This window comes from Sitodiplosis mosellana, unplaced genomic scaffold (assembly GCF_009176505.1).
Source record: "Sitodiplosis mosellana isolate CC-2019 unplaced genomic scaffold, AAFC_SMos_1.0 Smas_scaffold_3096, whole genome shotgun sequence".
In the NCBI taxonomy this organism is placed as follows: Eukaryota; Metazoa; Arthropoda; class Insecta; order Diptera; family Cecidomyiidae; genus Sitodiplosis; species Sitodiplosis mosellana.
In genome coordinates this window covers 17,947-39,139 of record NW_022598338.1, presented here as the reverse complement: position 1 = coordinate 39,139, position 21,193 = coordinate 17,947, and the positions used below count along the sequence as shown (strand labels likewise).

The following is a 21,193-nucleotide window of genomic DNA, read 5'->3' as shown; positions in this document are numbered from 1 at the left end:
ATGACCTTGATTTACTATGCTTTCAACAGCATAGTCTTTCAAATGTTTCCGATCTCAGTTCGATTTCAGCGTGACGATGCGGTCGATGGCCTTCTCCGCATGTACGACAATTTTGCCATACTGCAAAACTATCTCGCTTTGTCTGAAGATCGAATCGGCCAAAGCATTTCGACAAGTCTGAGAGTTGAAATCCTCTATGATCGGTCGAATGACACATCCAGTTTTCTGAAGCTTTCTATCAATTTGCGTGTGCTCATCGGGATGAAAAAAAAAACAAATAAAATTTTCTCTCCGTACACTTCATATAGAAACATTGTCACGGAGTCAATTTATTATAACATTTTATTCGGAATTTTATGTTGTCCAAATTTGCAAAAATGCGAAACGGTGGATATTAACGCCATCGCAATTTGTAGTGCAACCATGACATGTTTTTATCTCAACTAAATAGAAAACCACAAACAAGTTTATTTATTCAAATTACTTTGTTTCATTATTTTAATCTCGTGACTCGGTTTTTTCATTTTATTTTCAGTTCGTTTTCTATCGAAAGGATTCGACTCCGGCCTAGATAGCCCATAGAAATACAAAACCAAACATTACTAAACCACCAAATTTTTATTTATCCACATTGATTCTCTATTCCTTTTGTGATCCAAATCATTTGTCGCTATAACTGTCATTCTGTTTATTGGCTTCAAAATCGCACATGCATCAGGAAAATAGTTTTCAACCGGAAAATGTCAACAAAACTATGTGGACATGATTTGTGTCTATTTCCATAGAGTACACAGTGATACCGATGTTTTTTTTTTGTCTGGCAATTGATAGGGACAAATCAGGCGTTTTAGAGGGCCAAAATCTAAGAACAACTGCGTTCTCAGAATATTAAAATTGGGTCAACTTTTTTAAATATCGAATTCGGCGTTTTACGTTTTCATCTGTTTGAAAATACAAAAAGGTATTGAACCAATACCATTTTTCTCCCATTCGTAATGGTTTTATAGCCTTGGTATGTACTAAGAAAATGTTTGGCGTTCAATTTTAGGCAGAAATAGTAAAAAACTAAACCCAAAAATTACATCTGGTGGGAGCCATGGGGTAAAATGTCGAAAAAATAGTCAATTTTTTTAGTTTTTCGACCAAAGATCGAGCAGTATACATTTTTTCACTCACTGTGTTCGGCAATATTGTAGTAGAGTATAGCTGAGCAACACTTCTGAACACATCAACTCGAAAAATCCACATCCAGTCCACTTTATTGTCTCAAAATCACTTTTCGCTATAAAACGGTATTTTCGTGCATTTTCGAAGTCGTGAAACTTCTCAACTGCTTGAAATAGAGCGATAGTGTCTGAAGAAACTTTTTAGTACTCCTCAAGAGCTTTGCAGGTCAAGTGCTAAAAGTGCTAAAAATATTCTAAAAATGTACTAAAAAGTACTAAATTGTTTTGAACACTTTGGATGGTTCCGGGCAACTTCACTAACTCGTGTTAAATACTCTGTTTTGGACCGTAGTAAACATTAGTGACCGGCACTTATCTGGAAAATTGAAATTTGAATCGAAAAATGACCAGTGTAACCTATGAAATTGTAACATCTATAAACCATAACCTTTTCGATTCAAACTGTTTATACGTATAAATTAAATAAATAAATTCAGTGAATAGCTACTGATGACTCTTATGTCAAACCAAACATCTTCAGATTTTTGCAGCAATACAACCTTTTGAATGATAAACAACTAACCGTTGATGATCTGGGAGAGGGATAAGGAAATCGAAGAAAGAGTGTTTTAATTCTGTATGCATGCTTCAAATTTTGCATTCAAGTGGCAAAAGATGTTGATCAAAAATTAAATCCACTGAATTCATGTTTTAATAACATATCAAATGCCGTTCCGTGTTGCAAAAAATGAACTATGCAATATGAAATTATCATCAATACTACTTTGTGACATTGGTTATAAAGTATTGGTTGTCACACAGCAGAGCCGATATAATACATATAAAATCACTATAATCGCTAATAGTAATGGTGGTGATCTGTTAAATTACCAATACAAGTCGTACATGTCGCCGAAGTAATTCTGAGTGAGTTTTTGGATTGTCGAAACAAATCCATGCCTCAAATGTCAAATCAGTAGAATTGACAGATGAACGCACCCTAAAAACCATAAACAATACATGAAAAGAACGTTAGGGCGGCAATCATGGGCAAAGTTTCTAACCAGTTTTCGTTTTAAAGAATTGGGGACATCCATTTTTTCGCATTGCATATGTTTTGCTAAAATACCAAAGTATAAGTATGAATCCCACCTCTTTTGGAAGATAGAAGTTAATTGTATAGTGGAAATGTTTATTTACACATTCTGATATTGATGATGGACAAAAACACATAATTTCAACCACAATTCAATATCATTTTCAGAGCGTAAGGAGGAACCAATCAGTCTAAATGCCAGCAGCGGTTGCGGTTGAATAGTCGACGAGTCCAGGCGAAGGTGTAATTTTCTGTGTTATCCTCGATGTGGATACATGTAGCAATCAAGCCAACGATCTGAACGGAATTGTAAAAATTCAACAGTAAAATAAAATAAATCAAGGCGAGCCAATCGACGTCATCAAACATCGATTAATAACACAATACAAATAAAAAATAGCACAAAACAAATCGAAAGAACTAAGAAGTTAGTGTAGAGTACTACTGGCTATCCAAGTTGCAAATAGGATCAAAACTATACGGTGTGAAGGAGACGACAAACAAGTTTTAGATATATTAGTTTTGGTCGATCAGTCAATGGTATCGAAACGCCAGAAGCAGTGACAAACTTTCAATTAGAAAATCCCACTTAGACCACATTGATGGCTGCCAATCGAATCAAAATGAATCGATGAGCGGTCCATCAGTGAGACACAACAACAGCTTTACGAAACACGTATTACTACATATGTCCCATAGCAAGGATAATAAGGAAACTAGTAACAACCATAAGTTGATTGCAGCAACTACTTCGGATACAATAATTACGGCAAACATAAACACTCAAACCGACATGAAGTCTGAATACGCTTTTAAGGAAAAACTTAAAATTTTTAAGGCTAGTTTTAATCGAGACACTGTGAATGATACTGATGATGTCGATAACGATCATTTAACTACGATTAGGGAGAACCAAATTATCGGCGCCGATGCAGTCGCTCATGGCACTGCTGCCATTTATCAATCCGAAAATGATGACGAAAAATTCATAACTCAATTGCAGTCGATACACACCGTCGAACAGCAGCTAATCGATGGAAGTGAAGATATAAAGATGATGCAACAAATCAATGACGATAACAATGATTCTATTACTTTAAAGTTACTCTGGCCACCAAAACAATTGCAATTCAATCAGTCTGATGTCTTGCCTGATAACAAAAAACTATCAAAGATGGTTCATAACAATAAAATGTACCAAATAATTCGCGATAATAATAGTCTTAAGGGTAAAAATATTTTGAATGCTACTGATACCTTTTGTGATAACTACAAGAATGAATTAAATGTTGCTAAGTCTGATATAATAGCGGATCGTCGTGTTGCTGACACACGTAAGTGCTGTGCTTCGCTTGCTTCCGACTTTTCTTTCTTATTGTCAAATGTTATATTTTTCCCTCTCGATATATTTAGAAACCGCTACAACTACTTCTTCAATGGCAAATGATACTACTGCAAAGACTACAAACTCTACTACGCACGATAATCGTAATCGCTATGAGTATAAGATAGGAGGAGATTCTGTTGCTGACAACCCAATTGTAAATGAAAACAATAAGCTGCCATCATCGTCGATATCCAACGATCAAAAAAGTGTATTGGCATCCACATTAACTGAATTCACATCGCACATTTCATTTGATAAGCTTATCGAATTAATTGATTCCGAACCAAATCGCGTCCGTGAATGGAATGCGAAATCATCGACCAATACCAAAAGATTGATGCGTCTCTGCGGAGGTGGCGAACAGGGCATCAACAACGGAACCACTGGCTGGGGATCACCACCAACAGCACCAAGCGCAGCAGCTGGTAAGAGATATTGCATATCATTTCTATCATTTTACATGCATGCGTCAAAAACTCGCAAACATTCATAATTATATTTAATCACGTTCACGTTCAAGGAGCAAGTAATGCAAACACCAGCTCCTGGGGCGCAAGTCAACCACCGCAACAATGGGATCAGCCAAGTGGCTCGAATGCAGCTGTTAATGTGAATGCAGCTAATGCTAATGTTGGACAAAACGCAACTATGTGGCCACCGGCCGCTGGCGCCAATCCAGGTAATCGATCACTTCGTGAATGATCACTCATTCTATGCATTCTATCGGTAGAAACGAATACAATTGGGAATTTTTTTTAAATATCTTTAAAAAAAGGCTCACAACAAGCTCATGAACAAATCCAAAATGCCAGCAAAGCTCAAGGCCAAACTCAACAGCCACAGCAGGCTCCAGCACAACAACAACAGCAACCACCACCACCACCTCAGCAAGCTGCCGGCAGGTATGCCGAACGATTTCTTTCATTATCATTATAAAAACTCCTCTGATACATAGTTATATGATTATACATTCAACTGTTGCTGATTATGTCATTTTTAGCAATAACAACATTAGTATCATTGGTGCAAATAGCAATAATCCGGGGAACAGCACAGGTGCCTCTGGTCTTATTGGAGGTGGAACCTCGACAGCAGCTGCCAAAAATCAACTCGAGCAATTGACAACTATGAGAGACGCTCTGTTTAGTCAAGGTATAATTTATCTCGCAAAAAAATAATATACAGATATTAAAGGGTTCTTTTTTAGATGGTTGGGGATGTCAACATGTGAATCAAGACACTAATTGGGATGTCCCAGGATCTCCAGAACCAATGACCGGTGGAAACATCGTAAAATCCGATCCAACTCAATCTGTGACTGCTGCCGGGGCTGCAGCAGTACAAACTACATGGAAACCAAATATCAATAATGGTACTGAATTGTGGGAGGCGAATCTCCGCAATGGTGGCCAACCACCTGCTCCAGCTGTTCAAAAACCTTGGGGACACACCCCATCTACAAATCTTGGTGGTACCTGGGGTGAAGATGACGATGGAGCTGACTCAGGGTAAGTATTTTTTATTTAAATAAGAATTTTATGAAAAATGCATGCAATCAAAACTAACAATTCAGTCCTTCTTTAAGTGTTTGGGCAACACAATCTAATGCACCGGCTCAACAATGGAATCAGCCAAGCGGCTCGAATGCAGCTGTTAATGTGAATGCAGCTAATGCCAATGTTGGACAAAACGCAACTATGTGGCCACCGACCGCTGGCGCAAACCCAGGTATATTTTGTATAATATTTAATACTAAGCTTTAAAGTGTACAAATAAATTAAATTTCTTTCTTTTAGCAACCACTACCGCAACACCATTACAACCGCCACAAATAGTAAATCCTGTATTGGGTGGACAAGATGTACGGAACGTAGCTGGCAACCAAATGGATATTAGAAATGCAGATCCACGTGACATTCGTTTATCGAATGGGTATGTAATTTTCTCACAATGGAAAAAAATTCAGAAAAATTTAATAATAACAACGGACATCGCTTTAACGAGTTAATTGTGGAGAAAAGTAAACTTATTTAAATATTTGTCAAAGTCCACAGCAAGGGTTGATATCAGTCAAATAAAAAATACCTATTTTCAATATAAAGAGTACCAAATTCTGCGTACATTGATGGCATCAACACAACACATCGATTGCTATTCACACTTCCTGAAGCAAAAAACTGTTGTAAAGTCTGCTCATGTGTTATTGTCATCAAATCGAGCAGAAAGTTTCCTCTTTGCATTAGAGAGACACCTATTTAATGATATCAACCCCTCGTGCTCAATCTCATAATGGAACAATCAACACATATAAACGCTCTTCTGACTCATTTCAAGTTCTGGGTCACAAAGTCAACTCCAGCAGTATGCAATATACTATTACAAAAATGTTGTTTGAAAAAAAATCTATTCTAATTGACCTTTCTTTTTTCTGTTTTATCTGATTCGTGGAATTGTAAACATGAAGTGCAGGTGAATTCCGAAGAGATGACAGTGGCCTGCAAAGAGAAAAAAACACAGAAATAAGTTATTAGTACGATATTTCTTCACTTTCATTTTCATTCTAAATTTTAATTTCGAATTCAATTCCAATTTAGTCACGGTGGCCAAAAGATGGTGGCCAATCACCGTTATCTGGCATGCACCATTCGCATATTTTCATTCGATCGTTTTGTGTTGCTACGTCGAAAGGTGTGAAACATCTACCAAAAAAGCTGTGATGTTTTGCTCTCGTTGACTTCTCGCACGACGTTATTCGGAATCTTTCTGCAGCTCTTTGCCAATTTACGGTTGTCTGGACGAACATGTTTCTTGATTCTGATTGGGGAATTCGCCGGCATATCAACGGCTCCCATGTGAATGATGGATGGTTGGCGATAGATTTTGGTGCTTTCAATCGACTTTTGGGTGAACCAATCTTTGACTTCTTGATAGTATTCTGGTCGAACGATATGTGCCAATGTGGTTTTAATTGCCAAAACACCGATTTCTCCGGCAATACACGTCTTGCTTGTTATTTTTTTTTCTTTTTTCGCTTCGTTGAATATTTGTTTATTTCATGAAATGAAGTGATATCAGCGTATGTTACAAATGAGTTGACTTGCTGTTTGATGATCTGGGTTTGAAGAATTGATGTGAAACTAACATCGACGAAATGGAGATGAAAGAATTTGTTACACAATGTGTAATACACATATTTTTGTGCTTCGGGAAGTGTGAATAGCAATCGATGTGTTGTGTTAATGTCATCAACGCACCCAGAATTTGGTGCTCTTTAAATTGAAAATAGGTATAATATGAACTTTTCATTTGACTGATGTCTGGTATTTTTGATACTCTAGTCCACACTTCAACATTCCAATGGCGCATCCACGTGATCCAACCAGAGATATACTTCGTGATCTTTCCAGGGATGTTCGTGATGTACGTGGAGATCTGCGCGGCATTTCAGGTAAATAGCTTACTTTTTCTTATCCTGTTGTTCGCAACTGTCACTATAATAAAAACTTCGACATGCAGGCCGATTGAATGGAACCTCTGAAATGTGGGGACAACATCACAATTTGACTCAAGGTATAATTAATGCAGAGAGTTTTACAAACCAAACACCGAAGTTAATCAATATTTAAAAATTATTGTTAGGTGTCAATCAACAAACAGCACAGCAGCCTCAGGCACAGCAGTCCCAACAGCCGCAATCTCAACATGGACAAATGCCAATGAAGACAGGTTCGTATAAATAACATATTTATAAACGATGACCGTTTTTGCAACCTCTCCATACAAATACAACAGGATGCAACAGAAATATAATCAATACAAATATACGCACTAGAATTGAGAGTCCAAAAATATATTGAAACCATTTGACACGATTTCATGTATGAATAGGCTTATATCGATATGCTTGCACTAATTTTAGATAAACCACCAACTGGATGGGAAGAGCCATCTCCGCCTGCACAACGACGTAATATACCGAACTACGATGACGGAACATCATTGTGGGCATCTGTACGTATGATTATTTCCATCTTCTTCGTCTCTTTTCTATTGTTGTGAACTCAGTGAACATTGATTGAGAAAACGAAGTTCCAGAAAACCTAGACTGTATGTTCTCTTTTTATCTATAACTCTTAATCTCAAATGTCATATATCAATGGAAATTACCACAAAAATGAATACTATCGACAGCTTTGGACATCAAAATTGGTCGGCCTATGGGCAAACTACGGTTCTCGGTAAAACCGGCCAGAACTCCAAATTTTCTCCCAGCCTTTAATTTAGAAAATTTTTAGGTTTTCGAGAGTAGATGCTTTTAATCGCTGAAAACTTTTGTATCGGTTTCAATTTGGCCGTCGGAAAAATTTGCATTTGTTTTTTTTTTTTTAAATCAAAGCAAGTGTTTAGCTGCAGAATGTCATATATCGTTGGAAATTACTTTTATTGCAAATAATTTATATATACCATTGAAATTTTATATATAAAACATATGATTTGCTTACAGCTTGACCGAGGTATAGACGTCCAAAAATGTTGACCAACCTTATACTTCAGTTTTCCAATGGTCATAACATGGCCAAATTGAAGTCGATCTAACATTTTTTAGCCATCAAAAGTACCTACTCTCAAAGGTCTTCAATACTGCATCTAACCTTTTTAAATCCAACGGTTGGGTCAAAAGTTGAATTTCGGACCGTCCGGCCAATTTTGATGTCCAAAACTTTCGATAGTATTCATTTTTATTGTAATTTTCATTGACATATTACATTTGAGATGGAACGTTATAGAAAAAAAGAAAATATATGTCCATGACAATATATATATTATTCTATATTTAAAAACAAATGTACTTGCAGCAGCAGCAAGCACCCCAGCAGCCAAATCAACAACAAACTACTCAACAGCAACAGCAACAACCAGTGCCATTGCAACAAAATCGGGGTTGGCCAAAAGGTGCACGAAGTTCTTGGGATGAACCTGTTGCAGGTACTGTATCCAATTAATTTATACCATTTTTGGAATAAATACGTCCACTTCTTCTTTTTCTCAGTTGATGAATTGAATTAATGAAGGCAAAAGTTAGACTTGAATTCGAAATATTTTGACGTATACTTTTATGGAGATGTAACACTTAAAAATATTTCGAATCCAAGTCTCACTTGTCCCTTTCTCATTCAATTCATTAAATGGAGAATGATGGCATCCTTTAACAGTCTAAAATAAAATTATAACGGAGTTTTGTAAACTTTTTTTTACACGAGTGGTTCATGTTGACCCAGTGCATTGAACTCATTAGTTAGAAATTTAAAAATGTAGCTATAATCCTCCAAATTGGTGAAATTTGTAATATATTATTTTAAATTGATTTTTTCCAATAAACATTTATAATTGTTTGCAACTGCAAAAACAATTTAGGGTCAGGATCTACAACTCCACAGTTGCCGCAAAATCGTATCATTCCAAGCGGATTACCAAGTGGACTTCCAAGTGGACTTAAGCAAGATGGTTCTATGTGGAATCAAGCGCCAAACAATGCCGGACGCACAACGTCATGGGAGGAACACTCAGTCGTTTCTGGTGTCAATGATAAGAATGCTGCTATTAATGGTGAGATGATGAATTTAAATATTTTCAAAAGTGCAAAACTAAATACTGCTCTTTTAATTGCAATCAGCAAACGCAGGTGGCGCATGGGACGCGCAAACTCCAGGAGTTTGGCAACAGCAACAACAACAGCAAGTCCAACAACAACAACAACAACAACAACAACAACAACAACAACAGAAAAATAAACAAATTATGGGATTGGGTAAGTAACGAGAAAAATAGTATGAAAAATAAAAGAGATTAATTGAGTTTGTTTAAATTAAAGATCGGAACTCAACATCAAAAGTGTCATCAGGAGTTTCGTCTTATAGAATGTTGTTTGATATGGGTTTTAAAAAGGAAGAGATCGAATTAGCATTGCGAGCGACTAATCTCAATTTGGATGAAGCCATCGAGATTTTAAATCAATCTCGTTCGGCCAACAGCATTGACGCATGGAGACGTCATGACGAGCACAACGCCGGCGCCAGTAACTTTGATCACAACAACTTTCCACAACGATATCCAGGGGGACCACAACAAGCAATGCCATTTCAAGTGAGTTTTTTTATATGGTTTAATAATAATAATAATAATAATATTTTCATTTAAATTTCTCCATTAAGCAGCATTTACAATAAAAGTTTTCTTTAACGTATGTTTTGGACAACATTGTTTGGAATTGATTTGAATTTTCTTGGTTTTTTTAATTCTATCGGAGATGTGTTGAATAATTTAATTCCTTTATAAAATAATGAGTTTTGGCTACAAGTCTTAATAAGTTCAAATGAATAATTTCCGAATTGTTCACCAAATTTTGCCATTTTTTCTTCTTACAGAATAATAATCCAAATTTGTTGAACGCTATTGGCGTTAGTGGGGTTAGTACAAATCCAGGCTTAAATGCCATCGGCAACATGCAGCCCATGCAAGCACAAAAATATTTGAATCAAGGCGCACATAATGCTTCAGGCACTGGTAATATTCTCTTAAATGAACAAATTAAGTATATCGATGAGTATATAAAATCGAAATGCGGTTTTTTTAGGGGGCGGATTCAATCAAGGTATAAATCAAACGTTGAACGCAGGAAATTCAGGTAATACGACCCCAGCCGCTGGTCAACCATCGACGCAACAATTACGTATGCTTGTACAACAAATTCAAATGGCTGTGCAAGCTGGTTACCTGAATCACCAAATCCTCAATCAACCATTAGCTCCAACCACCTTGGTCCTGCTCAATCAGTTGTTGGCTCACATCAAAGTAAGTACAAGCGTTTTGTTAGGCCCATTCCTCGCGAAGAAATTGTTTTGTATTTTTGGCTAAAAATTCGCAAAGAGATACAAAATGAGATCGACAATTCATGCTATGTTTTTAAGAAACAAATTTCATGTTGCGCTTCAGTTCTGTATTCCCATTTTTATTATCAACAACACAATTCTTGGATTCTTTATCACATCGCGGCTCTTTACAATTCTTGGAGCCTTTTTGTTGAAACAAGAAAAGATTTTATGTTCCTATTAATTATGTAATATAAAACAAAGGCTCTTCCATACAAGAAGATCATATTTCTTATTTTGTTCTCCATTCTTTTATTCTAGTATTACGGTTCTATCGATAGTATTTTCAAAAGAGAATCATCTTAATCGTGTTTTTCATGTAGAATGTTAAACAACATTTAATTAAAGTTAATCTTTGGTCCAATGTAATCTTGTTTTCATCTACTTTGATCACATATTTCAACACCATTGTTATCAAAATATCAAATGAATAAAATTTGTTCTTCCGCTTGAAAATCTAGCAACTGCAAGTGAACCAAGCAAATATGAATCGAGGCATTAACAACATTCCCATGACGTTAAACATATCGAAGTTGAAGCAACAAATTGCTACATTGCAAAATCAAATAGCACAGCAGCAAGCCGCCTATGTGAACAAACAACCTGGTGGTAATCATAACTTGAGCGGAAATGGAAATGTCAGTATCGGTGCTGGGATAGGAATTGCAAATATTGGAAATGTGGCCAATGCTGGTGTTGGACCATCGCCAAATGACTACTTACGTAACCAACACGATCCAATCAATTCATTGCCGGGTTCATTCTCTGACATGTCTATGTCCAAGGTAAATGACTACACTGCAAAGTATGATGGAGAAACTGTCATCTCGACATGTATTAAAATAGCGGTTTACCCGATGTAGTAGAGAATTTAACCTCAAACTGGATTAATTCCTAAATAAATATATGGCGTGCTCTCCACCACATATAGAATTTAATCCAATTTGAGATTAAATTCTCTACTACAACGGGTAAACCGCTATTTTAATCAGAGGTTGCTTACACATAAATTTATTTATATAAATTTCAAATATCAAATAAATTTATCTGATATTTTTCATGCGTCGTGTTGTTCTAACGCATTTGCCAGCTATTTATCGCTGGAATAAGATTTTCGTTTTGTTCATTTACCGTTATTTGTTAACAATTCTGCCACTGTGTCACTACATTGTATATATATTCCATAAGAAATGTGCAGAGACGAAAATGTTCGCCATTTAGTTTAACATTGCCAATACATTAGTTATAGAGATATTTATTTTGTTTATTTTTTGTTGTTTGTAAACAAATCTGCCTATCTTTTTGCATTGCCACTGTACATAGTATATGTCCATAAGAAGTGTGTAGAGACAATGCAAAAAGATATGCAGATTTGTTTACAAACAACAAAAAATAAACAAAACAAAAATCTCCATTACTAATGTATTGGCAATGTAAAACCAAATGGCGAACATTTTCGTTTCTGCACATTTCTTATGGACTATATATACTATGTAGTGACACAGTGGCAGACTTGTTCACAAATATCGGTAAATGAACAAATCAAAAATCTCATTCCTGCGATGAATAGCTGGCTGCCAATACAACAGCCGATGTCTCGTTTATGTAATACGAATGCGTCAGAACAACACAACATCGGAAAAATATCGGATAAATTTATTTGATTTTCGAAATTTATATAAATTTATCTGCAACCAACCTCTGATTTTAATAGATGTCAAGATGACAGTTTTACCATTATATTGTGGTGTGTATCGTACATCAAATGATTTTTTTTGGTTGTATTTGATAGGAACCGCCTAATAGCTTCCAAAACTCAAGCGGTCAACAGTCTCGTTTGAATCAGTGGAAATTGCCCAATTTCGATAAAGAAGGCGGTGATAACACAACTGATTTTTCTCGTGCACCAGGAACGACTTCCAAATCGACGATGTCTACATCGAATTCAGTTATTGGATCACTTGGTTTACAGGATGGGTAAGTTGTGAATTGAATTCAAAAGCTATATGAAAACCAGTTATCCGATATATTCTTATTTTGACTGCTATATTAAGCATTGAAGGCAGTTAGTGACCGTATTGACGGCGATAGGGAAAAATATGTTCAATACATATTTGGAATATTATAAAAGAGAATTGTAGCAGCTTTATTCTGTTGATAAATAAACTGCCACAATAGCGACGATGCTTTTTGCTATTGTAGATTACATAGTGTTTTTGACGACTGACGCGACATCTTTTGGGATAATTTCAGTTGGGTAAAGCGTATTGGAAGTAATTTATCGGACAGACGGTTTTCATACAAATGAATTCATAGAATCTCATTCTCCGATAATTACGGAAATTTTCGCTCCTTAATCATACATTAATTTTGAAATAGAACATGGTCTTCTGGTCGAAGTATTAGTGACGGTTGGCCAGACTCAACACCAGATAGCGAGAATAAAGACTGGCCATCATCTCAACAATCTCCTGCCGCAGCGTTCACAGACTTAGTTCCTGAGTTCGAGCCTGGAAAACCTTGGAAAGTAAGTAAACCCATCACAAATCATACTATCGAATTAAAATAAAAGAAATGAATATTCGTTTGCAGGGATCGCAGATGAAAACTATTGAGGATGATCCAAGTATTACCCCGGGCAGTGTTGCTCGCAGTCCATTATCGATAGGTGCAGCAAAGGATACCGACTTGTTTGCAAGTAGCAGCAAAACTTCACCGACAGATATACCACCGTTAAGTCTATCGTCTTCCACTTGGAGTTTCAATCCAACAGGCTCATCTAGCCAGCCACATTTCACAAGGTTTGTAGTTTTACAACCAACACGATATATTTTTCTGTATTCTTTCAAGTCTAAGTATCTTTTTGTTCGCATATGAAATTATATAGTTCCAAAGGTAGTAACTGGTCCGATGGTGTATCACATCAAATGGGCAATCAGTCTGAATTATGGAGTGCCCCGATGGCGAACAAATCAGCTCGGGGACCACCACCCGGCCTAGGCAACAATAACAAGGGAAATCTAGCTGGCACCAACGCAATAACTTCAACTGCAACCAGTTCCAGCACAAATGGTTGGATTGGCGGTAATTTACGTCTAAGTAAGTGTCATATAAATGGTCGATACTCATTCGCTTACATTTTCTATTCAAATCGTAAAAATCATAAATCATAGGTTCGGGTTCATGGCCTTCAACTTGGTTACTTTTGAAGAACATGACTGCTCAGATTGACGGTTCAACTTTGCGTACATTGTGTATGCAACATGGTCCATTGCAGCACTTCCATTTGTATTTGAACCATGGCATAGCTTTATGTAAATACTCGACTCGCGAAGAAGCTAACAAGGCACAAATGGCACTCAATAACTGTGTGTTGAGTAACACAACAATTTGTGCTGAATCTCCATGTGAGAGTGAAGTTCAAAACATCTTACAGCACTTGGGTGTGCCAGCCAATCAACAGCCACCTCCGCCCCAACAGCAGCAACAGGTACTTGAAAAAATTGCTTAGGATTTCTTACAAGTCTATGTTTCCTACAAATCATGGCACTGACTGGCAACAGCGATTGTGCTGCTAGAAAATGCGATGGCCAGCGTAACTATTGAGCGAGTCTTCGCATGAAAAGATCCGATTTTACGCGACGTTTGCACTTACATAAAGGCATGTGCGTAAAACCGGCTCTTTTCATTCGATTCAACGCGACGCTCGATAGGGACAATCGACGAAATGTCAAAGTGATTGCCCAGTTGTCATTGGTTTCCAGGCTGTGGTTTCCTAAAAAAAGCCAAAAGTATGGACTTTTTTGATTTCCTTTGGAGTATTAATAACATATATTGTTTTTATAGCAGTCACAAAATCCCCAACAATCACAACAGCCACCACCAGGGCAACCAACATCGGCTGCTTCATTATCATCGCAATGGCGTCCATCTAGTCAAAACACCCAAAATCGTTCTTCAGGTAAGTTTTCCTAAATATAAAGACAAAATATTATCCACGCTTCTCCCCCTCTTTAGCAGCTTGTTTGCTCAGAATCGAACCCAGACTAGGCTACAAAGACGTCATTCCGATAAAAATACGATTTATATACAGTTTATTATATAGATATATGTTAAATCATTTTAACGGTCCAATTATAAATTTCTAGGCTCAGATGCTTGGGGAGCAGGTTCAGTAGTATGGCCTACTAGTACTAATCCAGCTGGTAATTTTTGGACCGGATTAGATGCTGCTTCAACTGAACGTGGGACTCCGTCTAGTTTAAATTCACTATTACCTGAAAATTTACTTGGCAATGAATTAAATTAGGCTGTACAAATGCGACAAACAAATGTGAACGCGAAGACACAAAGAAGCGAGTAGAAAACACACTATTTAAGTGGCTTAGAAATAAGGGAAAAGTGAAAAATGATAAATAAAAAAAACAACAGCAACAACAAACAACAAAATAATTTAACAATTTTTAGTACATATATATTCTATACATGCTAAATACATACATACATACATCTCTATGCCCGTAGACTGTAAGTTTCACGTAATATTTTTAATTAAGCATCACAAAATGAAACAAACAATATCCTTAATATTGCTAGAATTAAAATGATAGAGAAAAATGTGAATTAACTTCTATAAAAACTATGGCATGATAACGAATATTTTAACGATGCGATACAAGAAAAAAACACAAAAATAACTCACACAACATATAATATACACAATGATCGAATTTTACACAAAAACTCTAAAAAAAAACTACTAAAAAAACTAACACAGCATTATCAAAAATGAGAGACCTTCAAAGGGCAAACTAAGCCAAATTAAAGAATTGTCTTGTTTTATTATGTTATTTTTTTTAGAATTAAATTGAATCGATTACAAAAAAAGAAAAAAACCAAAAAAATGATAATGGTATCGATGGTAATGATACGATGAAAGCGCATATATACAAACAAAACCACTCTATTGAACTATATATTCTATATTTGTTTATTCTAGAATTTTAGTGAAAAACAACATTAAAATGTGTTGATTATTGAGTATGAAGAAATTTAATTCAAATTTGTTAAAACTGGAGGCAATTTTGCGGACGTCCATTTGTGATAAAAACTTGATCGGTGAACGCATCAATATATTTCACACCGAAATATTGAACGGAAAAATGGATCAAGAAGAAAAAGGAAATTTGCCAAGCAAAGTGGCGACGCAAGAAAGTGTTTTCATTTCGACGGAATTGAATTAAGTTTTCGAATTAATTGACAAATAGTAAGCGCAGTTAATACAATTTGTAAGGAAGATAAAAGCGAAACGAAAAATTATCGAAGATTGCAAAAACAAAAACAACAACAACAACAATACTAAAAATGATTAAAATAATAATAATAATAATAATAATAATAATAACAATAATAATAATAACAAAAATGATCTATTTCTGTATTATGGCAACTGAAATTCTTCTTTTTAGCAAACAAATTGTGAAAATAATCAAATGGTTCTAAATTATATATAAAAAATAATTATTTGAATAGAAACCTACATTTCCAAGAGCTCTTCAAAACTATGATCAACATTTTCACACAAAAAACGGCACACCTCGACGAGCTCGCACTCATTTGTTCAAAAACATTAAAAAGACGGTGCAAAGCTTAAGAAATCATAGGGAAACAAAACAAAACGTGCAAAATCATGTATCCAGTTTCGAATCTAGTTCGTATATATTAATATATGTGACATTTTATTCACTGTTTTAATAATTTGCCAAATATTAAATACAAGATGTATTACTAACGGCAGCAAAAGTACCAACAAACATAGACAACAAGCCAATTGATATCAAAGACATTTGAATGATCATCAAGAGTCTACCTGCAAGCAAAAAAAATCGAAAAGAGTGTTGAATATCTGCCGAATATTTTGGACTGGCCTTCTGCTCATTATTCTCAGAATTCGCTCAGTCAGAATAGACAATTGTGAGCCAAGCGCACATCAAACATTTCTGTGGAAAATATTTATGTAAACGTTTACTTAGTATAAGAGATTAGTCGTTGTTAAAATTATATATATAGATTGATCACATTTATACGATATTTTTGTTCTCTCTTCGAATGTGTACAGCACAACAACACATACACATGCAATTAGCAACGATGAAAATTGTTTTTGCACACATAGTAACACTAACGAACCTATCATCGCGTCTCTAGTGCGTGATTAGATCAGAAGTAAAAATACCGGTTAAATGTGATCCGTAAAATAGTTTTAAGAACCATTTTTCTCTGCTTAGTATGAAAAAAAAATGATCCCCACACAGACACACACACACATACAGACACACCAGTAATGGTTTAAGTATTTAGTAAAAATGAAAGGAAGCAAGTGAAATGAATTTTTACTCTAGAAAAAAAAACAAACCATTTTTTATATGTTAGTTTGTTAGTATTCTTTGTTTATTTAATTTTCTATTTTACGTATTTAATTTTACAACAGTGTTGTTTCCCAGTCTTTGCTTCACAATTTTCCTCCCCTGTTTTCGAACATTTTGAACAACAACTGATGTTTTGTTATTTGATTTCTATATTTTTTTCTTATTTAAATCGATTATTTAATCAGAAATAACAGATAAGTGTAGATTCTTCATCGATTCAATGCCAGAACGAAATGATGGAAACGGTCACAAGATGGAGTTAAGATGAGAATCTGAACTGAAAAAATTATGCGTTAAAAATTACCATGGCACGAATACAGATAAAGTGATATTTATTGGTTAATTTGGTAAATTCATTGAACAGGTCCATTTTGTCGCACCCGTTGCCACTTTGACTAAGCATTCAACGATTAATAAAACAGAGCATAAAAACGGGGAAAAGAAGAAAATAAGTTGATTTTTTTAACTGACCAAATGGCTACATATGCATATTAATAATGAAATTTAAATTAGTTTTAGGGATCATTAATTTATAAGGCATATACCACCCACTCTAGCAAACATAAAGCAACAACTGAAATGAAATCAAAACTTCAAACTAGCACTGATTTCAGTCTAAAAATATCTCCGAACCGAAATTGAGAAAAAAAAACAATTTAGTTTTAGACAAATATATTATTATACAACATATTCGATTTAAAGGAAAACACCACGAGATGGAATGGCAATGGCAATGGCAATAATTCAACAGATTTATGAAAAAAACCAAAAAAAAGAATTGAAAGAAAATAAAAATGGTGACACTCAGAAAAAAAAACATTCCTACTTGAAAGGAATCAGGTTCGTTGGCAAATATGCATATGCGTATGGTGTATGCTGATGCCATTACTCGTTTAAATGGTTGTTAGCTCTTTTTTACTTAAAATTATATTTTAACAATCACCTGGCACGAGTATGATGTACAAGCCAAACATTTGGTGTCCAATCATTATTATTTCTCAATCCAATCCATACAATTAATTACGCCCTGTCAGAAAAAAATCGTGCATTTACCAACCGAACGATATACGATCAAACTGAACAAAAAAAACAGATATGTAAGGAAAATCTTAATTTAAAAAAGCTAAAACCATTATTTGTCAGATAAGCAGATGAATAAATACAAGAGAAAAAATAATAAAATTGACAAAAAAATTGAATACTTTTGCACACAAATCGCTGCCAGAGCTACGGCACTGGACAGTCGAACTTATTAAAAATAAAGATATAAAAACTGCATTTTTGTGATTTAAATTTAAAAATTTGAAGAAGAGAGAGAGAATACACAAAAGAAGAAAAAAATCATCAATATAAAAAAAAAACTCCTGATTAATGCGCTTAAGACTTTGTATAGTGATGATCTTTGTTATTATAAATTAAAGCAAAATAAACAAAAAACGTAAAAAGTCCTCACCTCGAATTCATACGGATGATATTATAAATAGAATTTAGAAATAAAAACATAAATAACATAATTGGATCGTAATTATTCGCGTTAACTGTGTGAATAAAAAAAGCAAGCGACGATGAGCCGAAACATTCAATAATAATTACAAATAAATCATGACGATAGGTGTATGTATCTCTCCCCGTTGCCATTTTAAACAATGTTCTATTGTTGTGGGCACATTTCACATCGAGCGGCATCAAAATAGACATCATATTCATAGATTTTTTTCATTTTGATTTTTTCGGATATTTTCTTTAAATTTTGACCACATTAAGTAGTAACTATTTTTAGTTGTGTGCAACTATTTTCCAAGATTGACGACGATAATCTTAAATAAGGGCTGAAAGCGGAGAGAGAGATAAAGAGAGAGAGAGAGAGAGAAAGGCAACATAAAATAGTATGAATCACGATAACTGTAATGTGATCTAAAAATTAAAAAAGCTGATTGAACTGTCAAGTCAATTCAAATTCACTTAGATATTATAAGAACAAAGAAGGGAGGAAAACAAAAACCCATGGGGCGAAAATGTAATACAACAAAACAAAAAAAGCAAAAGCAGAATCTACAAATATTTCAGGAAAAATTCACTTGAAAACTTGACTTAATAACCATACTAATTTACTTTTTAAATAAAGAACACATTTATCCTCTATGTATTAGTAAATCGATGATGATTCATCTGGTAGCCAGCCAATAGCGACAAATTAATTATTCCAAATTATCCAACTGTGGAACAAAACGTATCTTCAAAGCTATAAGATCATTTGCTCAATTTATTTGTTATTTTATGATCAATAGATGTATATTTCTTTTGTCGATAATTCGCTATCTCTCTTCATCACCCATAAAATCTCTCTTTCCCTCACATGCGATATTATTCATATCACCTTTGGAAAGTTAACAAATCTAAGCTGAAATTATCATTACCAATATGATGTACGGACCATTGGTGCCGATGTGTTTCCTGCCGAAACAAAAGAAACATACAAATGAAAAAACAAATGCAAACCAACTAACAAAAATGAAACAAATAAACGAAAATATGCTATGAGTAATAAGAACGGTTATTCGTTTGAAGTTAAACATGTATATCGCACGGATGACGAATTACTTGTAAATGAAGGGATTAAATTGGAAACAAAAAAGATCATGATTTTCACAAAAATCAACTTCAATTTCGATTGCCTTTTCCACCTAATTACAAAATAGTGGACTTGATATGACGGGGTGAAAATAAAGTAAAAGAAAATGTGAATTTGTTTATTTTCATTTTAACTGGTTTTGAGTTAATCAATTAATCATCTTTAATTTGTATTGTATGTTTTTTTTGTTTGTGTCGCACAATTCGTCAAGTCAAACAATAGTAATCATAGTTTAGATAATGCGCGCATTGTGATCAAGTCATAAAAAATTATCTGATTTTTGTAGTTAATACCGCGTGTGTGTGCATTTGCCGCCAAATGGTGCAAAAACCAGAACAAAACAACCCAATTGGAATACTAATTTAAAATTATATTGTAATATGTACGCAAGTGGATGCGTGTACTGTACATTTGTGCTGGGCCTTCATAAAAATTAAAGGCAAACATGAAATTGACAGGAAGAGCAGCAATGAAAATATAGCGAACGTGTGTATTCCATTCTGACATAATTGATTTATAATGATTTTAAATATCAAATTTGTGTACCTGTTTCGTTAGTATTTTTTGTCAATTACTTATGTCCAAGCACACACAACACACTAACACAAACACTCGCATGAGCTTTACCATTGAAACGAATAGAGATAATGTGACTATTGCACATCCATGTACGCGATAATATTTTCTCTTTTTATTTTTCGCGGGCAAATTGTGTGCCTCTTCCAATCCGGTTACCACCGAGACATCGAAAAACATATTAATATTTAAACATATTTTAGTCTCGTTGTTCAATCAAAAGGAAAAAAAACATGGATTTCACCCCTCCTTACCCTCCCAAAATATAAGAAAACATATGTATTTAATTAAATAATATATTGTAATATCATTCGAAAACTAGATTTCGAAAAATACACACATTCGTAAGAAAAGAATAACATATGAGAAAAAAACATATGCAACAATTATGAACAAAATGAGATAAGATCGTGCTATTCTGTATTAAGCCATTAATAAATACCCAAAACTTATTTGTTTTATTTTCTTCTTTCGTTCCTATTTTCAATTTTCTCTGCAGTTTTATATTTATGTTCAACAAACAATGTGTTGATAAGAAAAAACTTGGAACTATTTAACAGTTGTTTTTTTATATTTGGTTTGTTTGGTATATATCATCTATTGTTCATGCATCCGATTCATAATACCTGAATTTTATAACCGCCTTTTTGCACTTGTTTTATTTTTTGGCTGATGCTTCCTCTTTTTTAAATAATCTATATTTAAAATGGACAGCAAACGATCCCAGTTTACCTTAAGGAATCTAAAAATGCAAATTCCATCCACAACGATGTATCCTTCTCTATGAACAAAACAAATAAAAAATAAAATAATAATATTGTGAACATTAGAAAAAATGAAACAGGACATAGTAATGCGTAATTAAAAAAAAATGGAAGGTTTCGAAAAAATTGCTAGATCATAGCAAAAGTATAAAGTGAAGTTTGATTTGAAAAAAAAAATATATGTACATTGTACATTAAGTGTCTATCTGAGCAAT

General features: G+C 34.5%; 1 protein-coding gene across 1 annotated transcript; it reads left to right on the top strand.

The window, feature by feature from the left end:
- Positions 1–2,430: 2,430 nt before the first annotated feature.
- On the top strand, positions 2,431–15,027 carry LOC129571668 (protein Gawky; the record flags this gene model as incomplete). The annotated part of the gene is given in 26 exon segments (XM_055451484.1): positions 2,431–3,596; positions 3,676–4,074; positions 4,170–4,328; positions 4,425–4,551; positions 4,650–4,801; positions 4,857–5,157; positions 5,223–5,377; positions 5,446–5,581; positions 6,988–7,097; positions 7,166–7,219; positions 7,289–7,375; positions 7,569–7,660; positions 8,506–8,635; positions 9,065–9,256; positions 9,324–9,458; positions 9,522–9,793; positions 10,075–10,213; positions 10,284–10,501; positions 11,040–11,363; positions 12,371–12,555; positions 12,958–13,105; positions 13,171–13,379; positions 13,466–13,677; positions 13,752–14,068; positions 14,425–14,539; positions 14,727–15,027. Coding segments are annotated over 26 exon segments (5,232 nt in total). The 3' UTR covers positions 14,888–15,027.
- Between the last annotated feature and the right edge of the window lie 6,166 nt (positions 15,028–21,193).